The 26959-nt window shown below is 40.6% G+C and overlaps 1 protein-coding gene across 1 annotated transcript in view; it reads right to left on the bottom strand.

Moving 5' to 3' along the window:
- Positions 1–26959, bottom strand: part of TG (thyroglobulin) — a gene marked incomplete at its 3' end in the record, with an annotated part of 81580 nt that overhangs the window by 39871 nt on the left and 14750 nt on the right. Inside the window, exons 9-22 of the mRNA XM_010002286.1 lie at positions 24163–25230; positions 21929–22516; positions 21121–21363; positions 20659–20796; positions 19986–20063; positions 19422–19534; positions 18612–18723; positions 16743–16943; positions 12483–12692; positions 10215–10369; positions 9568–9724; positions 6444–6611; positions 3021–3170; positions 693–863 (exon numbers count right to left, since the gene is read on the bottom strand). Coding sequence (XP_010000588.1) covers positions 693–863; positions 3021–3170; positions 6444–6611; positions 9568–9724; positions 10215–10369; positions 12483–12692; positions 16743–16943; positions 18612–18723; positions 19422–19534; positions 19986–20063; positions 20659–20796; positions 21121–21363; positions 21929–22516; positions 24163–25230 — 3552 coding nt within the window. The remainder of the gene's footprint in view (positions 1–692; positions 864–3020; positions 3171–6443; positions 6612–9567; positions 9725–10214; positions 10370–12482; positions 12693–16742; positions 16944–18611; positions 18724–19421; positions 19535–19985; positions 20064–20658; positions 20797–21120; positions 21364–21928; positions 22517–24162; positions 25231–26959) is intronic.

Below are 26959 nucleotides of genomic sequence, written 5' to 3'. Positions count from 1 at the left end.
AGCTTTGGGGCTGAGAAGCATCAGATGTGACTGCAGACATTATATGGATGACTCCTGTGATGCTTCAGTAACATCTCTGAAGCACAGCAATGAATGTACTTACAGGTATTACACCCAGCCTGCTGGAGCTCTTAGATTTTCTCACTCTTATTTTGTATCACTCTCTCTTCAGGCTTTTTAAAGATTACTTTCTATTTTATATCCATTTGTCTGAAGCCAAATCCCACTGCAAGGATTTATTCGCCAAGTCAGACCCCATACAGCAGGAACGCAGAGGGTGACTTTATGCCATGGCTCTGAGGTCATAGTCAAACACAGCCTATTTCACATGAACACACTAGTAAGTGATAATTTTGGAAGATAATCCATCATTCTGGTTTCTTCCTATTAGCCATCTCATTATTGTTTGGGGTTTCCAAGCAGTGAGCAGGAGATTAACATCCATCAGAAGCTGTCAGCCATCTGACAGTGGAAAAAACCTGCTTCTCTCTCTTCACTTGCAGGAAACAAATGCTCCAATACAGTAAAAAATGCAAAACTGAGGAGCAATGTGGCTTAAGACAAAGGCCAAACTGCAGGAAGGTGAATGCCAATTACCTGGCAAGATAGCTGTGGACTGATGAGTCTTTTCATTAGGAGGTTTCTTTTAAGTGGGGTCAGAAACATATCCAAAATATGCTTCTGACACTTACCTAGGCACTGGTAGTCTGTAAGGAGATCATCTGTTTCAGTCCAGTCCAGTGCTGCTCCAAAGCTGTCAATGCAGAAGGATTTTGCAGTGTCAGGGTCTTGCTGGGAAGGTCTATACTGACCATCTTCATCACACTGCAGACCCCATTCATTGCTCTGACAATACGTGACACCTGTTACAAGCAAACAAGAAAAGAACAAGAGGCACTCTGATGATGCTGTCACCAGGTTTCACAGAATGGTTCTGGTCGGGAAGGGACATTTGAAGTTCATCTGATCCAATTCCCTGTTCAAGCAGGGTCAGCTAGAGTCACTTGCCCAGGATATCTCCAAGGCTGGAAACTTCACAGCCTCCCTAGACAAACTATGACACTGTTCAGTTACTTTCACAGTAAAAAAAAAATGTTTCCTGATGTTCAGAGGGAAACTCCTGTGGTTCAGTTTGTGCCCATTGCTTCTGGTCCTGCCAATGCAGTAAGACAATGTTTCAAGGCAGTAGGACAAAAGTGCTCTAAGTACAGAAGAGAATTCACTGTATATTAATCTATAATTTGCACAGAGTTTCATGCTCTGAAACTCGGTAGCCACACTGCTTTATTGTTACTGCAATTCACATTCCAAACAGTTTTAGGATTCCCTGCCATGGATCAGATCTCATTGATGCCAAGTACTGTAAAGTGAAGAGGTAAGGAATTGCATTTTCATACAGGTTTGTTCAGTGCCTGCTGCAATGGATCCATAAAACGTTATGAACCACAGCACAAGAGCCATCACATCAATGTGTTACTCATTTAACCCCCCACCTTTTCTTTTAATTCTCCCTTTCAGTGAGAAAGAAAAGGTCCTCACACTGCATTCAAAGAGAACTGAGACCTCTGATTTTAATTAGAAGTATTTTCCCAACTACTTAACATTTTTAATGATTTAGAAATCTTTATAAATCAGTTGTCTCGGCTTCACAGAGAGAGAAATCTGGAAATTTGACCAACATAGAAGGCAGCAGCAGAGAATCCCAGGTGAACTAAGCTTGACAGTTTAACCACCTTGATGCCCTTCTCCTGAGATGCTGCTGAAGCAAGCAAGGTTTATCTACATACAAAGAAACCACAAGAGTTTGGTCTAACATATCACAATGTGCCAACATCAGCATTGCTTCCATTCAGTGCACTGAAATTGGAGCTAAGGTAGTTTAGGAGATTCTCATCATGCAGCTCAGGCATCCTTGCAAGAGAGATACAACCTCTGGCTGGAGAAGAGGGTAAGCAGCAGAGAACAGAACACTTCAGACCTCTGGTTTTCCTGTGCTGTGAGTTAATAGGTTCCTTTTTTTATCTGGCAGTTAATTCAGTAAACTCTCCAGATTTTCTAAGGATACAGCAAGGAAAGAAAGAAGAAAGCTCAATATGTGCAGAACAGCCCTTTGCAAAGGGCTGGCACTGAGACCCAGCACAGAGGCAAGGAGGAAACCAGGCAGGGAGTAGATTTAGTTGTAGACACTGACAGTAAACTGCAAGTGCAGTGAAGAAAAAGGAGCAAACTTCTAAACACAGGAGTCCAATACCCACACAGGGAACACAAATGGAAATGAAAAGTGACAATTTCACGTCCTCTTTAGGCAAAGTTAATTGTTGTCAGGGTGCATTACAATAAACCTGATTTTTATTTTTTTTATTTTTTTATCCCACTGAAGAGAATAAATATGTTGAAGCAGAACAAAGCAGTCCCTGTACTCAACAACACTCCCAAGAAACCCAGTCTCAGTGCCCCCTCTTATTTTTTTATCCATGAGCTAATGCTGCAGACAAAACTGAATTTGGACTTAATAAGTGATTTTCTTTACAGAGCTTCATGCAAAAAGAAGTCATTTACAAAGAATACACCAGCTTTGTGGACATATCAATAGTTGCTTTGCAAGAAGCAATTGTACAATTGTATTTGTAGGGGAAAATGCTGCACAAAGACAAGACTACTCTTGACTTCATGAAAGTGCCAAGAAATGAACTATGTAAGACGTTTCTCAGTGCTACTGAATACCCAGATACCATTTCTGAGGACAAGAAATATGTCTTAAGGAACCACAACATCTTGGATGAGACTGACCACTCATTTCTCATACATTCTTGGTCAAAATATGAGACAGTTTGTGCAGTGTCTGTAAAATGTCTTTGCATGTATGCAGAAGGGATCATAGACATCCAAAAAAAACCCAGAGGGAAGATCTTCTTTTCTTTTTTCTTTTTTTTTTTTAAAACTTACAGATGAAATAATAATTCCAGTAGCTGTTTGAAGCCAGAATACAAAGAAGAAGGAGAAAAATGAGTTTAACTTACAGTGATCAGCACTGAATGCCCCATAGGAGTTGGTCGTTTTGCCCACAGGACACTTCATACAGGAGGAACGTCCTGTCTGAGGCTGATAGTAGCCAAGAGGACAGGCAATGCATTCATTGTTCTGGAAATGAGTGCCTGGAGGACAAACAACTGCAAAGAGAAGCATCACCTTATTACTTTTTTGGAATCCAACCAGTTCAGGCATTTGCACACATATGTGTGTGTGTGTGTATGTGTGTGTGTGTATACATATGTATAATGCTGGTAGACTTGCTATAGGCTTCAAGTTTTCAATATATGCATTTCTAAGCAGGATAACACAGTCAAAGACTCTTAAAATGTTCATTAAACTCTCCAATTACTAGAATGCAGACAGTGGTCTTTTTTTTTTTTTTTTTCTCAGATCACCCTAAAAATGCTCTTGAATTAGTGCACATCAAGCTCTTGGAAGTGCCAGGTCCAGACTTAATTTCCATATGTCAAATCCATTTGTAATAAGATAATGCACTTTGTGGATAGGTTGTGAAAGAAAACAAAGGAACACAAGCTATAAACATAGTCACTTCTAACACTACAGACAGAAACAGGAATTTTAGGATTAAAAACTCCAAAAAACTTAATGAAGAAACCCACCATATGGTAACACTTTCATTCAGAATTCCTGGTAATGAAATTTTTGGTAAGCACTTCCAAACTAAACAGTAATGGCTGGATTAAAAGTCACTAGTTGTGCACATGACAACCCAAACACAAAACAAAAATATATTGTTAGTCTGTATATACATGATTCTCAGAACAAATCAGGGGTAATATTTCTATTTGATCTGTTGCATATCATAAAGAAAACTCTTTGTCTTCTGGGAGGTCATGAAACACTGTCTTTCTCTCCAGACCCTTCAAATGAACACTGAAGCAGAAGAGTCAGACACATTCGCAGGATAATATCTTTACTTATTATTTCACAGCTGCTTTCCAGATGTAGATTCCCTTCAAAACAATATCAAATGTATATTTTGGGACTATGACAAGATGCAAAACTTTATTTCTGTACTTGCCCTACATCCTGACAGCAGTTTAAGCTTGTGTGAGAAACAGTAATGGATAATTGGCCATCACCACCACAACCGATACAATGAATTGCTGTTCTAGCCAACACACTGGAATACAAATTAGTTTAACCTAGGGGAGCATCTAAATTAGACAAAAAGACTTCTAGTATGAAAATGATCATATTTTCCTTCATATGCTCTAAATGGTCCAATGGAAAAGTCTAAGATGAGAAAATTGCGAGATTGAAATTTTCCTTCCAAGTATGTATCAAGGCAATTGCTCTAAGTATAACACATCTCTAAAATCAATTAGAGAACAAAAAAATCCTGGCTCAGACAGAATTCTCCTTTCTCATGCATATTATTTAATACACAAGAGTGTCTGGTACATTTAAAAGGTATTTTTCAACATATGCAAAAAGGATTATATTCATTGCAAATGAACAGCAATAGAAACTAAAACAAAATTAGTAATATGTGCCTATACTGAAGGCCAAATGCAAAGGATGAGGGAGACTAATTAAGCAATTAGAGTTTAAAAAGGAACAAATTGAACTTTTCAAATCATTCTCCTTGTTTTTTAGTTTTAGTCATGATGTGAAAGTAACATCTACGTCTCTATCACATTTTAAGCAAGTTAAGTTGTCCCTTGTCTCATAGACTAGATTAACAAAAGGGCACAGAGAACAGCAAAAATGTTGGTAGAGGGAAGCACATTTTCTAGACTCTGTAACTCCTGAAGGCCTGTATCATTTCAGCTATAGGCTACACAACCAGCTATAGGTTGACACAATCACATAAAGGATGTGCCTTACAAGGAAAGTCTAAGAGATCTAGGACTTTTCAGTCTAAAGAGAAGAAGACTGAGGGGGAGATCTAATTAATGTCTATAAATGCATGAGGGCTGGGCATGCAGGAGGAAGGGACAAGCCCTTTTCACTTGTGCCCTGTGACAGGACAAGGGGCAATGAGCCCCTTGAACACAGGAAGTTCCATCTCAAGATGAGGAAGAACTTCTGGACTGTGAGAAATACAGAGCACTGGAAGAGGTTTCCCAGGAAGGTTGTGGAGTCTCCTTCTCTGCAGACTTTCAAGACTCATTTGGATGCCTTCCTGATTGATCTGCCCTAGTTGTTTTTTTGGTCTTGGTCTGACAGGGGGATTGGACTCTATGATCTTTGGAGGTCCGTTCCAACTCTTAGTATTGTGTGATTCAGTAAATAAACCAGCAATCTGATCTAGTGGGAGGTGTCCCTGCCATGCAGGGGAGTTAGAACTAGATGATCTTTAAGGTCCCTCCCAACCCTAACCATTCTATGATTCTAACTCACTGGGGAAATGCAAAACAGCTCCTGCAGGGGCATCACTCCTCACTCCTCCTTTTACTTAAGACCAGGTCTCTTTAAGCACACTTAAAGACTGTCACAATGGATCGTTACTCTATGCTTCCACTGCTCTTTGCTCCCCCAGGAATAGGGGAAAATGTTGGGATATCAGGTTCTTGATCCAGATGACTCCAAATGAAGTCTTGAGCTGCCAGCCCAGCTATAAATCTTTCACTTGGTTTGGTTTGGATTATGCTTTGCTCAAAGCCAGTCTGATAGAATTGCCAAGCATTTTAAATAATGAAAGGAATCAGCATAAAAACATTTAATAAAACAAAGATAACCCACAAACAGGCTTCTGGTTTTCTTCTGAAATAAATATTCATAAAGCTGCCTCTGGGATGGTCTCCAATTCTTTTTTATTACTCACACCTTAGCAAAGAAAGTGCAACCAGGTCTGGTGTTGGCCAACTCCAAGAAAGCTTCCATCAGAGAGGACTGGACTTGACCCAGGAATTCAGGACTTTTGCCATTTCTGCATCTAGGTTTCTACTCTGAGTGATGTATCATCACCTGAAACTCTGGCTACATTATCTTTGTGAAATCGTTATTAAAGACTAAATACATTGTAGAAAAACCCTCTAATATCAGACAGACCTAAAAAATCCCCCAAAATGTTTTCAAAACCTTCTGTACAATGTCAGTGCCATGATGCTTATCTCTATAACCATTGGTTCAACACAAGGACTGAGCAGTAAGCAAAGCACTAATTCCCATCTGTCCTCAGATTCATCACTCACATTGGTGCTTCAGGCCTTTCAGATCTTAACCACAAACACAAGTTCACTGATGATTGGGGGTTGGACTAGATGATCTTTCGAGGTCCCTTCCAACCCCTAGGATTCTGTGTGATTCTGTGTGTGATTTTCTAGCTTTAGCTTTATAGTGATGTCTAACACCATCAAAGAAGGGAAAATTCACTGGAGACATACCACATCCTTGTGAATTTGGGGCTGATTTCCCAGGAGGTGAAGTTCTTTGAAACCCACTTCTACATCCTAGCTGTACACTTGGAGACAGGTCAAACTCTTCATCTCGGGGAAAATCAATGAAAGGATCTGCTAGGAATTGCTTGGAGTCCAAATGCAGCAGAAAGCCACCATCCTTAATCTCTTTTATAAATGCTCCAATGAGATTTTCTCCAACAATTGCGTTTTCTAAAGAGGGAAAATACATGACAAAATAGCATGAAACAGATTTCCAATAGGGGAACAGATAACCACACAGAAACAAACACCAGACAAAAATGAATCTGTACACTATACATTGCATATTGAAGTCCAAATCTCAATATACATAGAGAGTGATAAAGAAACAGAAAGGGGAGAGGGAGAGAGGGGGAAGAAAAAATTAAAAATTAAAAAAAGAGAGCTTGATTTCTGAGTTACAAAAAATTGGCACATGAAAACCAGGATTATCTGACATTCATGTTTAATGTTTTCCTGTTTTTTTTCAATGGACATAGTTTTCTTCTTTATCAGCATTTTATTGGTTTGAAGGCCAGCATCTGTACCAATGTAATAATCACCTTCCATCACAGTGTGGTTATTCAGCATATCCACCTGTGTAACAGACTTGTTCTTCACAATTGCTGAAGCTGCTGTTTAAAGCTGAAAACAGTGAGGAACTTTCCTACTCTCTATACTCCTAGTTGCCCCGACAGCTTCCCTTTCCATGACTTGTGCAAGGACAATTTTCAGCTCTCAATCATGAGCAAATTCTCCAGTTTGGCTGGACCAGAATTACTACAAGAACCGTGTTCCCAGTGGATTTTGCTATCACATTCTGTTTATCCCTAAAGGTTTTATGACATGGAAGAAAATGTTGATGGGGCTTACTTGTCCAAATTTGCAAGGGTCTCCTGTAGCAACAGGTGATGGGCAGCCTGGTAACTCAGCAACCTGGAAGTTCTGCATTGTATGTACTTTGAGTTTTATGACTACACTAATGACCTCAGACACTGAATTTTCACAGGGAGGATGTTAAATACATAAAGAGAGCATGAGGAATGTTACAGCTCATATGCTGTACAAATATTATTATTTTGTGACCAATGTGTTCAGGGCAAATATCAGAGGATACCACTGCCTTCTTACGTGGGGAGTTTCCCAACTTTGCACTGTAGCCCTTGGGTGGCTTTTCAGTTGTGCAAGGAAAGAATTTCACAGCCACGTATGAGGCAGTGGTGAGGAAGAGTTGTCCTCCTGCCCCTGCTGAATGGACAACAGAGGTACCATCTGAAAAATCATCCTAAGTCTTTAGTACTGCAGCTGTAGATGCCCTCTCTGTCTGAACGTTGGTCTGTAGCCCAATGCTGCCTTGCAACTGTTGTTTGCCCCCTTGCAAAGGAGGGACATGAGGTTTTTTTGCAGCTGTGGGCTATGGTGAACAGACCTTGCATTAAAGCTGACATTGTGTCCTCATATTCTCAGGGTTCTGTTTCCTCCAGCTTTTAGAACCTATCCTGCTGCACCGACATTGGGAACATATGCATACTCTGCTTCTCTTTAGCACTTTTTCTCAGCTGCTTCATGGGAGGGGAAAAAAAAAAAAAAAAAGAAAGTAAAAAAAAAAAAGGTAAAACTTCCCATTTGCCCAGAAAAATGCCAGGAGAAGAACAAAGCTATTCTGAAGAAATTCTTCACCATGATGTTAGTAAAGCACTGGAATAGATTGCCCAGGGAGGTTGTGGAAGCCCCCTCCCTGGAGGTGTTCAAGGCCAGGTTGGATGAGGCTTGTGCAGCCTGGTCTAGTGTGAAGTGTCCCTGCTTATAGCAGGGAGGTTGGAACATGATGGTCCCTTCCAACCTGAAACATTCAATGATTCTATAATTCTATTTTAGTAATGTTGATTTTCAAATCAGAGAGCAAATTTGCTTACTCTGTGTAACTACACCAGAAAAGACCTCAAACAGAAAGACCCAAAGCTGCTTTAGAAGGTAACAGAAGTTGATGGTGCCAACAGTAAGCAGAGAGCAGAATCTGTTTTGCCTTTGCTGAAACCATATAGTCATTCCCTGGAAAGCATTTTTTTTTGCTACAGGGAAATTAGTGTGGAGAGGGTCAAAAATGCAACGCCCTCCATGTGGAACACTTTCAAAAGTAAAGGTTGAGATAAAACCAAACACACTTATACTTTGATCCACCTTCTGTAAACCACTTGAATATTCATGTTTCCCTTATAATCTGGAGCAAGTGAACGGATGTAAACATAAACAGACTGTACTGCCAGAAACCACACAACCACTGCAGCTGTTTTCTGAGTCCTGGAGGCTTTTCAATTTGGTTCTGGTTGGGCAAAACCTCCCAAAGTTAGAGGGAAGGACACGTGCAGGCAGTTATTTACATTTAGTGGTGGGAACACCATTGCAAAGCAGTAAAAGTGGAGAAAAGGTGGCACAGGGGACATTTGAACTTGGGATATGTCTTATACATCTTTGATTTTAAAGGGAAACACTGGCTGCTTTGAAGGAAGTTCCTTACACCATCCCTAACTCACTTGGAAACCACAGGAAAGTTCTGCCAGTTAGTGGTCTCTGCATAATAGCTCTAGGACTCCTAAGTTGAGGGTCAGTCTTTAGTGCCAAAGGTAATGTAATAAATAGAAAAAAGGGGGAAAGAAAGGGAAAACAAACAAACAAATGAACAAACAAAAAACACCACCACAACAACAAAAAAGCCTTTGTATAAATTAGCTATATTTTTAGCAGTGTGAGAATTGTGTTTCTCTGAGCACAACCCAATAAAGAACACAGTCTTTCCCACTGCTGAGGACCTGCCCAATGGAAATTAACATCTGGGATAGTTCAGCCCATGTATGATAAAGTACTTTTTAATCTCAGTTAAGGAAGCTGGGAGAAGCAGTCCTATCTGAAAGAAACATTGACAGCTCCTTTCCACTGTGCAGTCACAGCCTGAATAGATAAATATGTCAACACCTAAAGCCTAAAACCACAACTTCATTATTTCAGTGAGCATTTATTCTACCTTGTTAGCACCTCCTAAGACCAGATACAGGGGGAAAAAAACAATTTAAATTGTCTTAATTTCCTTAATTTCTTCTGTGAATTGTCTTAATTCACAGAAATATCAGAGGGAAAAAAATAACCTTACCAATGTCATGTAAGTCAGGGAGAGAAGCTGAAGGAATGTTTTCCAGCTGAGTCCTCCATGTGACATTGACCCCCATGCGGTCTGCGCTCAGGCATTCAACATAAACAGTGGAATCATCACAGATGGAAACAGAGCCAGTATTTCCAAATGCATTCACCTCAAATTCAAAATTAAATGAAAACATGGTTAGTCAACCCAAGAAACTTCTAGTTCTTGCCTTTTTCTACTCATTTGCACTGTGTTCTGCTCAAAAGTGGCATTTTTGAAAGGGCTTGTAAAAACAGAAGTAGGAAAAGGATATTTTTAATGGTCATTTAGTCACTGTAAGAACAAACAGAATATTCTCTTTCATCAAAATATATTTTTAATAAATATTAGACTGATATGAAATAAATTCTGTGGCTACAGTTAAGCTGATCTGCCAATATGGGGTCAGTGACACTAAACATCGTGTTTTCTCAGTCATTTATATGAGAGTGCTGCCAATCCTAAGAGACTTCATGGCATGTTCTGCTCTTCCAGCATTTTCGAAGAGGCAAAGTTCTGTTTTCCATCTCAGCTTTTATTTTTGTATTAAAACAAACAAAAAAAACACCAAGAGACACAAAACACTCTACCAAAAATAAAGAACAAGCAATTGAAATTACCTGGAGGTGACATAAACCACGAGCCTTCAACTCATCTAAAATAAATATCTGGAATGCCTGGAGTAATCCAGAGTAGTCAGAACTGCAAGTCTTCTCTGGAGGCAACAGTAGTTGAAAGTGTATTTGAGCTTGGACTGTCTGAAATAATTGGAGCTCTAAAAATTAAAGTAGAAAGGGCATTTAGTAGCCTCATTAATGAAGAAGCCAACTTTCAAAGCTGAGAAAAGACAACACTGATTTGGCATTTTGATCTTGCATCTATAACATCTCCCCATTTCTAGGCAAAAACAGTAGAGTTGTCAGTGCTCAGTAACAAGCAGCAAGAGAGATGCTTGATAAATTTGTATGTTGTGCATTAGGGTAAAAGCCAGGTGGTACAGTTATATAATACTAGAGATATTTTACACTGGAACACTAATTCGAATAAAGATAAGGAACTATTTGGATCATCAATGGCAATTTTTATAAGGCTTAGCAGATAGAAATTTCCAGAGAACTAGGGGAAAGCTGATGTTAATCCAATTTTTAGAAACAGGAAGTCAGAAATTATTGACCTGTCAATTTTTGCTTCTCTTAGATGCAATCATGAGAAGATTTTTATCTAAGAAGTAATTAAATGGTTAAAGCAATTAGTACTATTACAAATGGGCTTTCAGAATCCTAGCTATCAAATTACCTGCAAGTTTTAGGAGAGAATCAATTTGACTGCATAATAATGGAATTGACTTGGACATCTACAAGGGTCTTCCAACTTTTTGATAGCAAACCACAGTGAAGCAAATCATAGAAGTCTATGAGAATTCCATGAGCTTATAAGTCACAAAATGAAAATCTACTTACCTATTTAGTTTTAACCAGGGTTAAAACCCCTCACAAAGGGTTTTTATCTGATTTAGCACAGCAATCATGTCATGCCATCTCCAAAATGGAGCTGGCTCTTAGCTAGGACAAGTGGCAGAGCTCTTTACTCATTTGCATTCTCTGCAGACCCTTGCTTGCTGCATCACATGTGTTACTGCTAGAGAACAATTCCCTGTCCCTCACCCTAAAACCAGCATGGAAAATCTTGGAGAGCTTCCAAGGAGAATGGTAGGAGGGACCAGAGGACATAAAAGCCTGCTTCTTCCTGGAGGCACAAAGCCCTCTATCTGTTTAGTTTATCAGAGAGTACTTAAGAGCTGATTTAACTGCAATCTCTACATTTACACAAAAAGCACAGAACATAAGATTTTAAGAGTGTGGTTAATCCATTGGAACACATTATTGAGTGTTGTGGTGAATTCTCCATTATTGAGAAGTTTATTCAATTGTCTTCTGATGTGTTGGGAATGTTTTCCTCTCTCCTTAAGGCCATACTCTCTGTCAAATAAAAATTACTGAGGAAAGTCCTTAGTTTGAATTAAACAGCAGCTTGTATCAGATGCCACACATCCCTTCTGTCCTTACAATTATTCAACTACCACCAGGCAAGCAGGAAAGTCACTTCATAATATGCCACAAAAACCTAGCAAACACAGTTACAATCAGACAAAAGTCTCAGTCTGAAATGTAAAGTTTAAAATAACGACATTTGGAATAGAAGACCTGGGGGACAACTAGAAATGTGTCAATACAGGGGTTTCTAGTAGCTGCAAACTTGGCATCAAGATCTCCATTTCTCAAAGTTCAGCACTGTTGCAAATTGCCATTTTGATCAGAATGCCTCTATCTGAAATGACTGAAAGGGCCAACATTAATAACCAATTACATGCACTCTGAATAGACAACCAATTCTTCCAAGATGTAAAGGGCCATATATTTTTTTGAAAGAAAAATGGTTTGAATAATACCACAAGTCAGCCAACAAAGACAATGATCCTGAAGAACAGACTGCTGCAAAAAAGAAGCAGAAGTAACAGTGCTTCGATTATGCAAATAGACAGTCAAGTTCTGCCAATTTCAAACATCTGGTGCTCATCTGTTCTTCCAGGACTAAGTGATTCCATCAGAATCCCTTCATGGTGCCAGCATCTTTTAACTAACAAAAAGAAATCTGCATATAGATTGAATAACTATTTAAAGCTATATTATTACAGAGGAGTGGGACTGTTTCTGGCACAGAACCCAGCCAAGAGAGAGAGATGAAGATGGCAGGAGACAGGACTACTCTACTGCACCTTAATTTAGCAGCTCCCATGTTGCCATTCACAGTAGCTTTGTGATGGAAGAAGATTTTTGTACATTTACATTGCTCTGTGCCCTTCCCAACCCACAGCAACTCAGACATACTCTGGCAGGCCTGGTAGAGCGGGGCAGCCGAGACCCATCGACGCTGTTGCACGTCACACTGGAAGGACCTGCTGGAAGAGGTGCTCTGGAAGCCCTGGCGACAGGCCAGCCAGCACTGCTGGACACTTGCTGCTTGCCCAGAAACATTTTCACAAAACACAGCTCCGTTGAGGACAGATGAGACACCAAATGGCAGAGCACACTGTGGACCTTTAAGCACATGAGAAAAGGGGACATGTTAGTGTCACAGTATGAAGGACTTCTGATAAAAAGTCTGAGTAATCCTCACATCAACAGAGAAAACCTAGGCAGCACCCTGTGTGTTTCCCACTCATCTCAGCCTGGATCTTGTTAGGTGTTAGCATGTTTCAGTTTGCTGAAGCTGATGGGAGGACACATACTGACTTTGGTGGGTAACACATTGGGTCCAGAAAGCTATGTGCATGGTTACTATGAACAGATAAGTTTAAAACAGTCATGAATAAATCTAAGCAGGAACTGAAAAAGAGGTTTCTAACCATCAGCAGAACAAACCTCTGCAGAAGATACCCAGTGGAAATAGGCAGGGCCTGAAAAAAATATCTTAGTTCCCTTTAGAGCAAAGTTTGAAAACTTTACAATCAGGAACTCATCACTATGTTGTCTTCAACGGCACCAGGAGGTTTCTGGAGATCCAGCAGGTGTCCAGAATACAAAAATAGTAATTACATATAATAGTCATTTCAAAATAGTAATACTTACAAATTAGTAATACTGCTTTGGAGTTGGCCACAAACTTTAGCCTATCAACTAATTTCAACTCTGCTAGCCCACCGTAACAGACTATTATAGCAGACCAACTACACTGATAATTACCTTCTACTAATCAGTACAAATCAAATGTTTCACTCAATATTAGCCAAAATCCCAATGTAATTACTGAATATCTCTACTAATACTATAATGAGTTCTGGAGCTAAAAGGCATAGGAAGAAAAAAACGGCTTCCTAACTTGGAGAACAAGATGTTCTCATATCTTGCAATTCACTTGCTTGGTGTATCTATAGATCGTTTTCCAAATACCAGTGTTCAGATCAGTCCCAGCCCCCCTAACCACAGGAGGAAAGCAAGTGTTACTGACAGTTCAGGTCTGAGCAGCTTCTCTCTCCTCCTCTGATGAAGATATAGAGATTATTTTCTTAGTTTAGCAGCCACTTCAACTAAAGCTTAAAACATTGCAGGATTAATCTGGGATCCAGTGTGCACAGCACACACTTGTTTTCCAACCCTGAACGTAACAACGTCAAAATAAAAGCTTTCCTGTCCCTCTCTCTCAATTGCCAGATGCGTTTTCTCCAAGTCTCCTTAATAGTATAATTTCTGTTATAACTCAGTAAATGGGGCCACTACATTCCTCTTCTTCAGTCATTGACTCTGCATCCAGTCTCTTTTTCAGTAAAGGTGGAAACCTGGCATCTTTGCTTCACAAACTTTTAAGAAAGCTCCTGAGATTTCAGGACTAAAAACATCACTGTAAAAGAGACAGTAATACTGATCCTGACCAATGTTAACTACATCCACCATAACGTGTAAAAACCACTTATATCTCCTTCTACAATGCATATAAAAATCAATCTGTTTTCTCTCTGCTGCTCTAACACATGCCCATATCCAGCAAGTCACATCCAGTCTTAGCCATATGTTGCTACAGTCTTTTACTGGATGTTCCAATGAGATTTGTTGTGTGAACTAGGGAAACAACCAGTCCCCAAAACACATGACATATGTTTCCTGGTGTGGGCCACAGGTTTCACTTCACATCAGTAAGTTCTTCCTTTATCCATATACAGGTGTCATCTCACTATTGTTACCAAGACTGCACCATTCTGTCATTCAATTTCTGCTTCAATTTCTTGGTCCTTCAAGAGTGAATCAGAATACAGCTGAAAATTGACACTTCTTTCACAGATGTTTCCAAAGATTTGCATAAGGAGATTACTGTTTTGAGGATCTTCTCTGGAAGGCTTTCTCTTCTCTACCTCTACCCAGAGCTGTGGGAAGCAGGCATGCAGATGGGAGCTGCATGTGAGTACTGCTGGGATACTTGGCATCATCTCTCCAGTGCATGTCAATGAGAAAAAGCTGGATTCTACCTCTGATGGAGATGATTAAGCTAATGAAAACCTCATTGCATACACTGGGCACTGTGAAGTTATTACTTGCTGTTTACATCTGTCTGGTCTGATGTTAGAAGACAAGTTTATCATATTTTCCCACCACAACAGCTTCTTTTGCTCATAGACAAGATCTCCAGGATAGCAAGATAGATAGAACTCCCTTCTCTTTTTCCCAAGTAATTATTAGTAGTTCCCAGGACTAGAGGTATAAGACTGGATAGACTGAGGGGAAAAACAACTTTTATTTCTTTATTGTTATGCAATAACTAAGTTACTTAGGATGAAAAAGTCTCATTGCCATTTCAAATGCCAGGAAAATCATTACAGATAATTTCAATGCTATTTCTATAGAAAAAAAAAACCAAAACAACACAAAACCAAAAAACAAAAAACAAATAGATTTCAGTAAATCCAGGTTTCCACTATATTTTCAAAGCAATTCTCTCTCTCAGCTCAGTCTTCTAAAAAAAGGAAGGTCATTAATAATTCAGTCACTACTTCCTCTAGGAAAAGTCCAGCAATACAGGATCCCAAGAAACATCAGATGTGCATGCAAGATGCAAAATCATCTTAGGGGCATAGCTCAGGGTAAACCTACACCCTCCTTAGAATATATTCCATAAATTCCCTTGGAATTTAGGAGGAAATCTAGAAAATGAGCTTTCAGAAAGGGAAGGACATGTCAAGGACTTAACAACTAGTTCTTACTTTTATTTGGAGTCCTAGAAACACTCCCACTTTTCCCTATTCACCTGCAGAGCCTACAGGAATGTCAATCCACACTGCTGAGTGCTGGGTGTTGCATTGAGTTCCTCCAACTGATCCAAAGAAAATAAATATCACACAGACCCGTGTTCCAAAGAGGTACCAGCCCATAACCTGAGAGCAGGATGGCAGCAGCACTGTAGTTGTTAGATGGATCAGCTCTGCTTCTCTGAAGAGCTAGAAATCATTATTGGACCTCTATGCTGATGTGGCTGCACTGCGCAAGCTCTGTTGCTCATCTCTTCAGAGCTCAGTTGGGCATCTTCACACAACATCACACTGCATCTCTTCAGAGCTCAGTTGGGCATCTTCACACATCACACTGCACGGGGCAGAGACAACCCTGGGGTGTCCTTCTGGCTTCTTGTAAAGTCCCATCCACGTAGCTCTCTTTTGGTGCAAGACAGTTCAAACAAAATGGTGCTGCTGGTGTTTCCAAGTTGGCTGAGGAGCTATCTAATTGATTCAAACTCCTTAAGCCCAGCTGGGCTGACACAATCAGGTATTTTGTTGGTGAGCATGTGTTGCTCCTCATAAAACAGAATCACAAAATGAAATCAAAGCAATTTCTTATTATGAGGTCTCATTTTCCTAAATGTACCAACTGTGATCACTCAAAAAACCCAGAAGAACTATGGAAACCACAGAGTCCTGCAGGCACCAGGAGAAGGTTTTATTTTACATCTCCAGTTTGCACCAATCATTACACCTTGGAGCACAGCCTTGTAGAAAGTTTCATTTGTTTGGCTTCACTTTAGTGATGCGGAGATGTAAAAGGGCCATTATGAATTAAATTTATCCCCATTTGGACATCTCACTGGAAACTATGAGTGAATTCCAGTGTTTTGCAACTCTGGTCATGCAGGAAATACTCTGTGAATATGTAGTGTGTTGGCACATCCCTTTCACAACTCTGGTCACAAGCCAGGAGTAGGAATGGCAGAAGCATACATTTTTCAAATTTTATTTTAGTCAGTTGAATGGCTTTTAATCCCAGAGCCAGCTCAGGCTGGAACAGGTTCCAGTTTGCAGCAAGCTGTTCAGATTGGCTTTTTAGCTAAGTTAGCTCAACTACTTTGATTTAAGCAAATTTACAAATAAGAAAAAGTAAAAAATTTATTCCCATTTCCTTTCTTCCTGACCATGGGCTTGAAGAAAACTGGACAGTATGCCCAGGTAGATCTGAAATCTGTTATAAACCAAAGATAACCATAGCACTTCAGCAAAAGTCTGGACAAGAAAGCTTAAATAGAACTAAATATTGGAAACAAATTAGCATTTGGGTGAAGTTTCAGACCTGGACTAGCTCAGAAGCAATGTGCCTCAAGCAGAAACTCACCTGCACAGGCAGGTCTTCCCCTGCTTACTCGTGTCCCTGGCACTTCTTCCCCATTGTCAAAGACACACCAGCAGCTCTCTTGATCCTGGCTGCACTGCTGGGGTGAGAAAGTCCCTTTGTCCCCTTCACATTCTGGGATGTAGCCTTTGCCAGCTTCTCGTAAACCAGCTTTAGACTTCAGCATACTACAGAAACTAGGACCTTTAAAGAGAGAAATTCATTGCAAGATACAGACCAGAAGGCAACGGACTCAGCATCTGGAAAAATGAACTATATCAACCTACAGAATTGTCCTAAAGACTTTACCAGCAGCACATTCAGTCAGGTTTATTAGAAAGAAGAAAGAGACATGATTATGAAACCATAAATAATTTGAATCATGGAGAATTTTAGTGTCACTAGAAAAGTGACTTTTTTTACTAAAGATGAAAGCACAAGTTATGTAGGTTTGCATCAACAAAATAGCTGAAAAAATACTGATATTTATTTTGCATGTAAGTCTTTTTCTTTCCTCATGGATTCAATAGTGTATCATTTAGATACTAATTCTTAAAAATAGTATTTTTAGTGAGACCTTTTGAGCAAGGTCATTTTAAATGCAATACTCTGATTATTTACATTTTTTAATAGTCAGAATGCCCCAGTTTTATGCCTTCAAAACTGGAAAGAAAACCTAGCCACGAAATAGCAATAGTTATGGTTTCCCATAAGCAAACAGAACAGGGACCTGAGTTTTCGGAACCACACAAGAAGTTCCAAAATGTTCATTTTGAAATTGAGACCACATTGGTTCTTACTAATTTTGTTCATCTGCGAGTGTCAGAGTAAACTTGTAAACTCATGTAACCAACTGTTACACAACTAGTTACAAATTAACCAAGAGTTGGACTTGATGATCTTAAAGGTCTTTTCCAACCAAAACTAATCCTGTTTCTATGATTCTGTTTCCTCAGTGAACATGCAGTTACGTATCCCCCATCAGACCTGTGACATGTCTCTATGGACATCCATCGTTAGCCCATATATATAATAAAAAAAATCTACTCTGTTCCAGGGGGAGGTTTGTCTGCAGCCAGCACATTATTCTCCCAAATTTTCTAGGGGAGATGGCAAGCAGAAACCACCAGCACAGCAGAACTGTAGGCTCTGGGGCTGCCTGTGTTGCTCAAAAGAGCAGAGTTCATGCATGGGCTCCTACAGGGCATCTCAGTTCCTGCAAGCAGTGATTCTTCAACTTTTTGGATCTGCCACCTCCTGTGAGACTTCAGCAGGTCTCTGTCTTTTTTTGAGGACAATAAAAATGTGTTATAGGTTTAACTGCAGTCTATGGAGCGGTTGTGGACCACGTAGAATGGACTCACTGACTGCACGTGGCCCAGTTCCCACAGTTCAGGAGACAGTGCCTTAGAAACCTCATCCATGAGCCCAGATAATTTTCTCTGGTGGTAAGAAATGGGAAGTAAAAAAAAAGCATAGAAACCAGTTCAACAGGTTGTCTAGATTGGTTTGTTTCTGGTGTTATGAAAGTAAAGGAATATTATTTTCAGATACCCTTTCAATTGCAGAAATGTAGGGGTTGGAAGGGACCTCTGGAGATCATTTAGTTCAACCCCCCTGCTAGAGCAGGGTTTCCCAGAGCAGATTACACAGGAACAAGTCCAGGTGGGTTCTGAATGTCTCCAGGGATGGAGACACCACAACCTCCCTGGGCAGTTTGTTCCAGTGCTCTGATGATGTGCTTGTATGTATCCCTGAGGAATTAAACTCCTCATGTTTTCTTAAGTATCATCCTGAAAAGGAAAGCACACATGCTGCAACAGCTATAACATTGCCACTAGCATCACAGGCTGCAGATAAAGCATTACTCACATTCAGGATTGCCATTAAAATCTTTGCTGCCACTCTGAAGCACTTCTCCTGACACAGGATCTAAGCACCAAGTGTCTGTGTTGGATCTCTGTAGCACAGCATATTCTCCTGTCTATGAACAACCAGATGCATGTCATTGCAGAGCAATTTGTATTAATACATACACTCCAGAATCATTATCACAAAGCTTGGTTAAAATATTTAATTCTATTTCTATTTGTTCATTAATACAACATGCTAAAAAAAACCCATGAAATATTAAAATACTGCCTAAGAGCAGGTGCTGAGAGAAGCAGTATGCAGATTGAAAGCCCATTGAGATGAAGTTCTAGTATAATCTTGGTTTGAAATGTCTGTTCATTGCCCATCTCAGGGCTCTGTCCTGCTCATTACCATGTTTTCAGAGCATCATTGACCCTGTGGTGGGATACCTGCATCCAACTCCCGCTCATCTTGACATTCTCCCACAGCTCAGGAATAAAGAGCCCCCCAGATGTCAGTCAATCTAGTGCTTTTTAAGCACAGCCCTGCAAAGGACTAGGCAGAGCCAACCTGATGGAGGCCAGTGCAGGCAGGAGCAGAGCTTCCTATTCCTGGTGTTAATTTCAAAACTATTTAAATTCTGCCTTATGCAGGGAAGTGTCCCTGGGTGTTTTGTCTTATCCCTTTATTTCAGGTTAAGGGTAATGCACAAGGAATGCTTAAGGAGCATAGACTGAAACTGTGTGTGCCTATGGCATGGTGTAAGCAAAGCCAAGGAGGTTTTGTTCAGTTAAATCACATTAAATCATGTCCCTCATGTTAAATCACCTCAAGGCAGTAGGGGACGAATAGCTCAGCTGTAGAAGCATCCAGCTTTGAACCACTCTGTCTCCAGCTGGAAATTAAGGCATTGGTTTGAGATCGTTGACATGATGTCTGGCCTGTAAGAGGGAAAGCACACATGTGTTAAAATAAAACCCAGTTCTTATACCTAAGCTAGGGAAAGGGGTACATTCCCAGCTCCTTTGCACTTCTCCATTAGGCTCTGCTACATTCTCAGGCAGGGAATTTCTGATCAGTGTTTGATAACCACAGAATCACAGGATGGTTGAGGTTGGAAGGGACCTCTGGAGATATCTGGTTGGATATCTGGTCCAATCTCTGCTCAAGCAGGGCCATTAACAGTAGAAGCTCCATTCTCAAATCATGCAAGCCAAAATCACACATACTGAAATTAATTTAATTAGCAAAACCAGCAGAAAGCTCCTTTTTTGTTTCTTCCAATGGTTAGAAACAAGCCTTGCTTCATGCATATCACACTAGAATTTTCAATACATATTAACATTTGAAATAACAGGTAAAGAAAATATTTAGGAAGAAAAAGCAACTGACATTTAGGAAGTTCTGCAGAACGTGAGACCAAGGAATCCATGACATAACGTCCTCTCTCATCAACACACCAGCAATGACCTGGCCAGGGAAAAACAGCAGCTTAATTTTAGATGTTGTACTGCTGTATGCTTTGTGGAGTACTGGCAAGATTCTTATCCTCAGCAGCACCATAAAGTTTTTAGATGTTGTACTGCTGTATGCTTTGTGGAGCAAGATTCTTATCCTCAGGAGCACCATAAAGTAGCAAGTAAATCTAAGTTGCTGTTAACTCTGCTATCCAGAGATAAGTAGACCACACTTGACAGTGGTGGTGAGAATGGAAATGTAGCTACTCTAGTGAGACTCTTCCATTGCATCCCTATCCTGCAGCATGTCACCCCCTCCCAGCAATCCAGTGTCATCCACAAACCTGCTGAGGGTGCCCTCCATCTTGTTGTCCTGGTCATTAGTGAAGGCATTAAGCAATATCAGCCCCTGAACTGACCCCCTACAGCAATGAGTAACTGAACAGCAACTGAGTTTTGAGCCCCAGTGAGCTGCCACTCATCTTGTAGACCACTTTACCTCTCTCCTCTCTGGCTACAAGAATACAAGTTTTCCATCTTTTTATTAGAATTCTGCTTAGCTTTTCTTTGTTCACACAGTCCAGAGTATCTTGTTAGCAATGGCTGACCTGTGCTCTCATAGCACTGAGTTGGCTCCCAGTTTCCCAGGCCATCACATTGTGGGATGTAGGGGAGAAATCCCAGCTGTGTTGCTTCCCCAGCAGAACGTTTGGAAGTGAAGTGACTCCTCCAGTAGAAATGCAAGACTATAAAAGAATAAAAGACAGATATTGATGGCCAGTCTAAGACAAGATACTTTAAACGCATATTTGTAATTGTTCCCTGCACTTCAGAAGGGGAATTAACAAATGCTGCAAGTACATTAAGGTTAGTAGGTGTCCAGATCTTTTATGTGCATGGTCTCATACACACAACTGAAATCAGCCCCTGTGCTGGCAGGTTAATTACACTCATTCATTCTATTTGCCAAGTTGCACCTGCTTTTCAGCAAAGCTGAATTTGCCTAAGAACACTCTTGCACAGATCCTGAGTAGTCCATTTAATGAGGCTCTCATCTCTCTCTCACCTACCTGAGTGTGCAGCCAGCTGGAGAGCATAGTCACTGCCTGATAACAGCTTTTCAGAGACCACCACCTCAGACTCATAGGGCCGAGCAGTACGTAGGAGGTCATCATCTGTCAGCTGTATCCCCTTTGCCATCAAAAAGCTTTCTCCAAAAGGGAAGTGGGAACTGTTTGATGCTAGGATGAGCTGCTTGGCTTCCTCCATAAATTTCACGGCTTCCTGCTTAACAGCTTCACATACACCAGGACCTGTGGAATCAGAGAGTATTTTAAGGCCTTTCATCTAAATCAAAGAAAGATTTGGATGGTAAAACTGGCTGGGCTTTTAACTAGCATCTTCTGTTTTCTCCTGTACTTGCTTAGTTTTGAATTGCTTAATGAAGCAAGGACAGGAGCCTTGTCACTGTTTAGCTATGCAACCACAGGAGTCCAAGACTACCAGGAATCACCAAAACATTCTCCAAGTCTTGGGACAAAGGCCTCATTATGGTAAGTTACCCCCTTCTCACTAGTTAAAAAGCATCCTTTGTCATCTGGTTACGTATTTTCTGCAAAAGCATTTTATGCCCCAATTCCAGTTTACAAAATGTACACAAACTTTACATGGAGCTTTAGTCCTCCTTATTCCTGAAGCTGGAACCACTTATTTACTAACAATTACTTATCCCACCTCTGGTGGTCAGTGACAATGGCAGTACTGATGATCTTTCCACCGAGTCATTACCTCCTACGTTTCAACACCTGAAAGGACTCGTGCTGTAAAAGCCAAGACCAGAGACACTGCTACTTATGCACCAGAAATTGTGTTACTTACATGCTGGGACCTGGTTCACTTCTGCCTTTGTTCCTTGCAGCTCTTCTCCTTTGCTATCAACACACCAACAATCACGAAGTTCAAAGTGGCCTAGTGGAGCACTGAAATCAGTGTATGGTCCTGGGTAATAGGTCAGCTGCTCATTCAGAAGCTGCCAAAATGTGTATGGATCCAGTAAAATGTTCTCAGATGCATAGGTCACATTTCCTTCCAGCACTTCAGGTGGGAGATCAGTGAAGGAGGAATACGTGGTAAATGCCGGAAAGACATTTTGGTGCCCAGTTTCATATAAAGCTTTAATAAAAGCTGAAAAGCCTTTGGAAGACACCTCTTTGTATCCATTTATGATGTTCAATAGGTCAGAAATGGGCAGGGTTTTGCCTTCATTATTCTCTGTGATCCACCTTTCATACCACTCAAAGGCTTGCTCAGGAGGGCCACTACACTGCACCGGCCTCCAGGCACCCTGAGCATCACACTGCGGGAGGTAAATGCTGGAGGGCTGAGACAGAACACTTGGGTCTGACAACAAGAGCTCCACTGCTTTTAGAAACTCCTGACCAGCTGTTACTTGGCAAACACTCGGGCCTGGGGAAAAGAAAAACACTCATAGCAGGTCTTACCAATGTGCTGGAGATATTCAATACCCCCCACCTCCCTAGTTCCATAAACACCAATACTAAAACTTGGTAACCTACCCCAACACTAACAACAACATTTCTGACCTGTTATGAAGAGGTTATTAAGGTTCTTAAATTCCTAAGCTGAACCTGGATAAGATTCCCAAAGGGAAGCAAGCACTGAAAGATGCACATAGCTGTGATTTTTAAAAACATCTGAGCACAGTATCTGTCTGTGGGTCTTATTGGGGGGATAGGTGCTTGATGCCACTTAAATCCCTTCCTGAATCTGTTCACATCAACTAGGTATTTTCAGACACACTTGTTAATCTGGTAGTTCATTCTTCTTTCGCGAATCCCCACAAAATCAACCATCTGAATAGCAGGATAAAGCTGATTTTATTTGCCTTTGGACATAAACAGAATTTTTAGATCCTGTTGGTATCTCCTTCCATTTTCTAATGCATATTGCTGCTGAATATAAAAATATTATCCTTTGAAATACTGGAGTGAGTTTGTTTTGGAAGCCTTTTCTGCCATCTCCAGGGCCAAATTTCATTTTGCCACCAAACAGCTCTACAAACATAGCAAAACATAGAAGCTCATCTCCTTTTGAGCACTAGAAAATGATGAGCCTCTTTGTTTTCAATTGCACAGCAGATGGGTTGCCAGATATATATCCCCTACCAATTCAGATCATTGCAATAAATTCCCCACTGCTTCTGCAAACTGCTGTTCAAAGGAGCTCCTTCACTATGTACCCCTATCATCTACTGGATACTCTGCTGCTCCTTCCAAAATGAGAAACAGACTCCTCTTGGTCTCTTCTCCCTGTTGTGTGCTCTTTTCAGGTCACAGAAAGCTGGAAGACAAATACCCCATAGCCTGTATGCTTCCTTCTTCCTTTGTATTACAGCACTAGAAGGGCAGATGAGGCACTTCATAGTCTAGTAGCAAGTTGTAATGACAGACTGATGTCTGACGTCACTTGTGACTCATTCTTCTGGCCTGACTGCATGATCTTTAGGAGAAATTTACTAGCCTTTGAATCCCTCTCCTAAATTTGGACAATCCAATAACTTGAGGAATATTGTTCAGCTATAAGACTAAAAGGGGCTCATGGTTTAAGGCACTGAAGCTCTTAATTTCTCAGGACAAGGATGAGCCAGTGACCATGCCCAGGTGACTTGGTTCTGAAAGCAAAAGTGCTTTTTCACTGGGCATGGATCACATTTGGTTGCACAGATGTTCCACGTCTCATGGGCATCACAATGTTATTTATACACTAGGTACACAACTAACTAGAGACAGATGCCAGTGACACACTCATTAATATGAAAAGGTGTCAGGTTCCTCTATTTCTAGTATACCTACCATAACCCCCAGAAAGAAGAGGTGACTGTCTTAAAGACTCTGGATATCAAGGTTGTATCCATACACTGTATTTCCCACTCTTCCCCTGCTACTGCAAGCCTGACTGGCTTTCTTGTTAGGGGGCAATATTGTTGATATACATCACCCATATGTTCCCAGATGAAACATATATGAAGAAAAAATCATTAAATTCCAACACAATAAGGAAACATTTTAAAATTCCCAGTCTCTAGGACTTACATTGCATTGGCTTTCCAGCTTTTCCACTTATTCCTGGAATAGTCTTGCCACTCGAATCAACACAGAAGCAATTTGTCCCGTAACACTGGAGTGGCAGAAAGTCTCCATCCTTGGTACAAGAAGGAATAAAAAGATCTGATCCAGCAGGCAGGCTTTGCTTCAAGTTTTGCAGGTTTCTCCTTTGCTTTTCACAGTCAGTGGGACACCTTGGATGTTTGCCCTGAACTCTTGAGCCTGGAATTTCCTTACCTGTTGGATCCAAACACCAGCACTCTCCTGCATAGCACTGAACTTCCTCATACCTCCCCTCCTTGGTGCATGTGGGAACAAACAGGTCCCTTGGCTCTTCACCACAGTCTTTGGATCCCAATGCTAGTTTCACCACTTCACCTAAATCTTCAGCAACTCTTCTGGGGACAGAAATCACTTGTTGAAGAAAAGTAAAGAACTCTGGTAATTCCAGAACAGAGGAAAGGAATTTCATCATATTCTGATTGTCCTGTAGAGTTACTGTGCGTCCAAAGCTGTCTACGACAGGTTTACTCAAAATGGAGCTTCCCGCCTTTGATATCTCCAATGAAAATGCATCAGCCGATTCCAGAAGGCCTTGGCTGTTATTCTGATCTGCCAGAGCCTCTTGTGGGAAAAATTGTCCAATGCTGTATTTCCCACTAGTGCCAAGTATGCCTGTGAAGTTGAACTGGATCAGATTCTTCAAGAACCTTCCTCCAAAGAGGTTTTCTTGGAAACGTTTTGGATTGGCAGTAAATTGCAGTGCCATTCGTGCCAGTTCTCTCGATGGGAAGATCCCCGTGATGGCTTCACTAAGAGTGGTTTCTAGTCCAGAAATCTGGCTGACAAATGGGCTTTGTGCAACAGGGGATGACAACCCAGAGTCCAGAAACAGCTCCTTGAAGGAGGGAGGGCAGGGTCTTGAGTAGCCAGCTATTTTTTCCGACTGCATATCTGGTGTTGAAAACAAATTGGCCTGACTGAAGTACCCAGCAGGGCCATAAAAGATCCTCGACAAGGCCTGTCGTCTCTCAGAGATGCATGTTTGTTCTTCACCTAGACAAAGATTTTATTTTTTTTTAAATGCAGATTTTTAAACTTCAAAAACCTTTAATCAAATGGCTGTCTTTCAAGCAGCCTGTTTAACCTGTCTCTGGTTCCTCAACTACACATCACACATGGATAAGGAAATTTGAACTATTGTTGACTATGGTCTGGAAATAAAATTCTGCAGTCAAGACACAAAGTGAAAGGAATCATTCCTTCACTATGTCTGAGTTGCCTGCTCTGTTGCCTTTTTCTAGTTCTGTTGTTTCCCATTGTAAATCCTCATTTCTGTTCCTAGGGTTGAAAGAACTAGTGGAGTCTTTTCCAAAGATGTTAACCTCTGGTAGGATGCCTGTTTCTACTGAAAAACTCTGATGATCCAAGAGCAACATGTGAATGTAAGAAAGATAAATAGGCTGCAGAAAAAAAGAAAGTTATTGTAACCAATGGCCACTAATGAGGAATTTAATGAGGTTTCCTAGCTAGATCTTCCATTTCATAGTGAAGCATTTGTTAAAAGAGGTTTGAAAACAATTTGTTAAAATTACTAATGATAGAGTGTTAAGGACCAGATGGCATTAAACAATGAGCTCTAAAGGGAAAAATATACAAAATTTCAACAAAAATAGTCAAATACCAGGGTACTGAGGGTACCAAGAGGGCCTTGGTGACCCATACCCAGGGTTAAGCTATGTCATAACTGTGTCTGCATTCAGCTTCATTCATACACAGACAGCAATGTCTCTAAGTTAGGATGCAACACACCTCTAAAGAAGGACCTCTGAAAGTGCCAGCTTAAGGCTCAAAAGAGATTAAAAAGCAAACAAACAAACAAAAAAACAACACCAACAAACAAAAAATTAAAGACTTAGTAAATATAAAACCACTGAGAACCAAAAAGACAAGATGGTTATGGCACTGACTGGATCTCTGGAATGCACCCAGCAGCCTGAAGTATGTGTCCCATGGTTACCTTTCCTTGAAAAGTTGCAGAATTATAGAGAAGGGATGCAAAAGTAGCAGAATTATAGAGAAGGGATACAAAAATATTTTGAGAACAAAACAGCTTTTCCAGTAATAAAGACTATTCAGCTTGGACAAAAAAATACCATAGAAGTTTTTTAAAACCCAGGATTCTCCCCATCATTCACAACAGACAACTATTGTTCAGTATTTCTCACTGTACAGGAAGAAGAATGAACCAGATTATGATAATAAAATTTATCATCAGAGGATGCTAGGAATGATAAAAGGCTAAAGAGCAGCCAGGCAAATCCCTGGAAGGTGTATCCAGCCTCCAGCCTGGAGCCTCCCCAGCCTGCAGGGGACAGGGAGGATATATGAAAGGTATATTGCATTTTCCATGTTTCTCACACTTTCTCTCTAAGCACTGCTGCTGTCCCTGTAGGGGACAGGATAATGGATAAACAGCTTTGGTCTGCTCCAGCATGGCCTCCCTTGGGCTCCCTGCCCCATCCCTATTTATTCCACATTCAAGCAATATGATAAAGCAGTCATAGATCCCGTTAAAAGCAAGGATAAAAGCTGGAAATCTTAAAAGCTACTAAAATAGATTATCAAGTAATTTGAGGCTCTGTGATCAGCATCTTTCTCACTCCTTTCACACCCTTGTCCTGCTCTGCAGTTCCTGGCAGAAGCTCAGGGTCCGTCACAGTGGTGTCTTTGTAAAAGCATTTGGGCCCCTTCTGTTTTTAGTGTTGGCTTTTAGCAAAAAGGA

The sequence above is a fragment of the Chaetura pelagica genome, unplaced genomic scaffold (genome assembly GCF_000747805.2).
Source record: "Chaetura pelagica isolate M959 unplaced genomic scaffold, ChaPel_1.0 scaffold27, whole genome shotgun sequence".
NCBI lineage: Eukaryota > Metazoa > Chordata > Aves > Apodiformes > Apodidae > Chaetura > Chaetura pelagica.
This window is presented reverse-complemented; position numbering and strand designations above follow the sequence as displayed.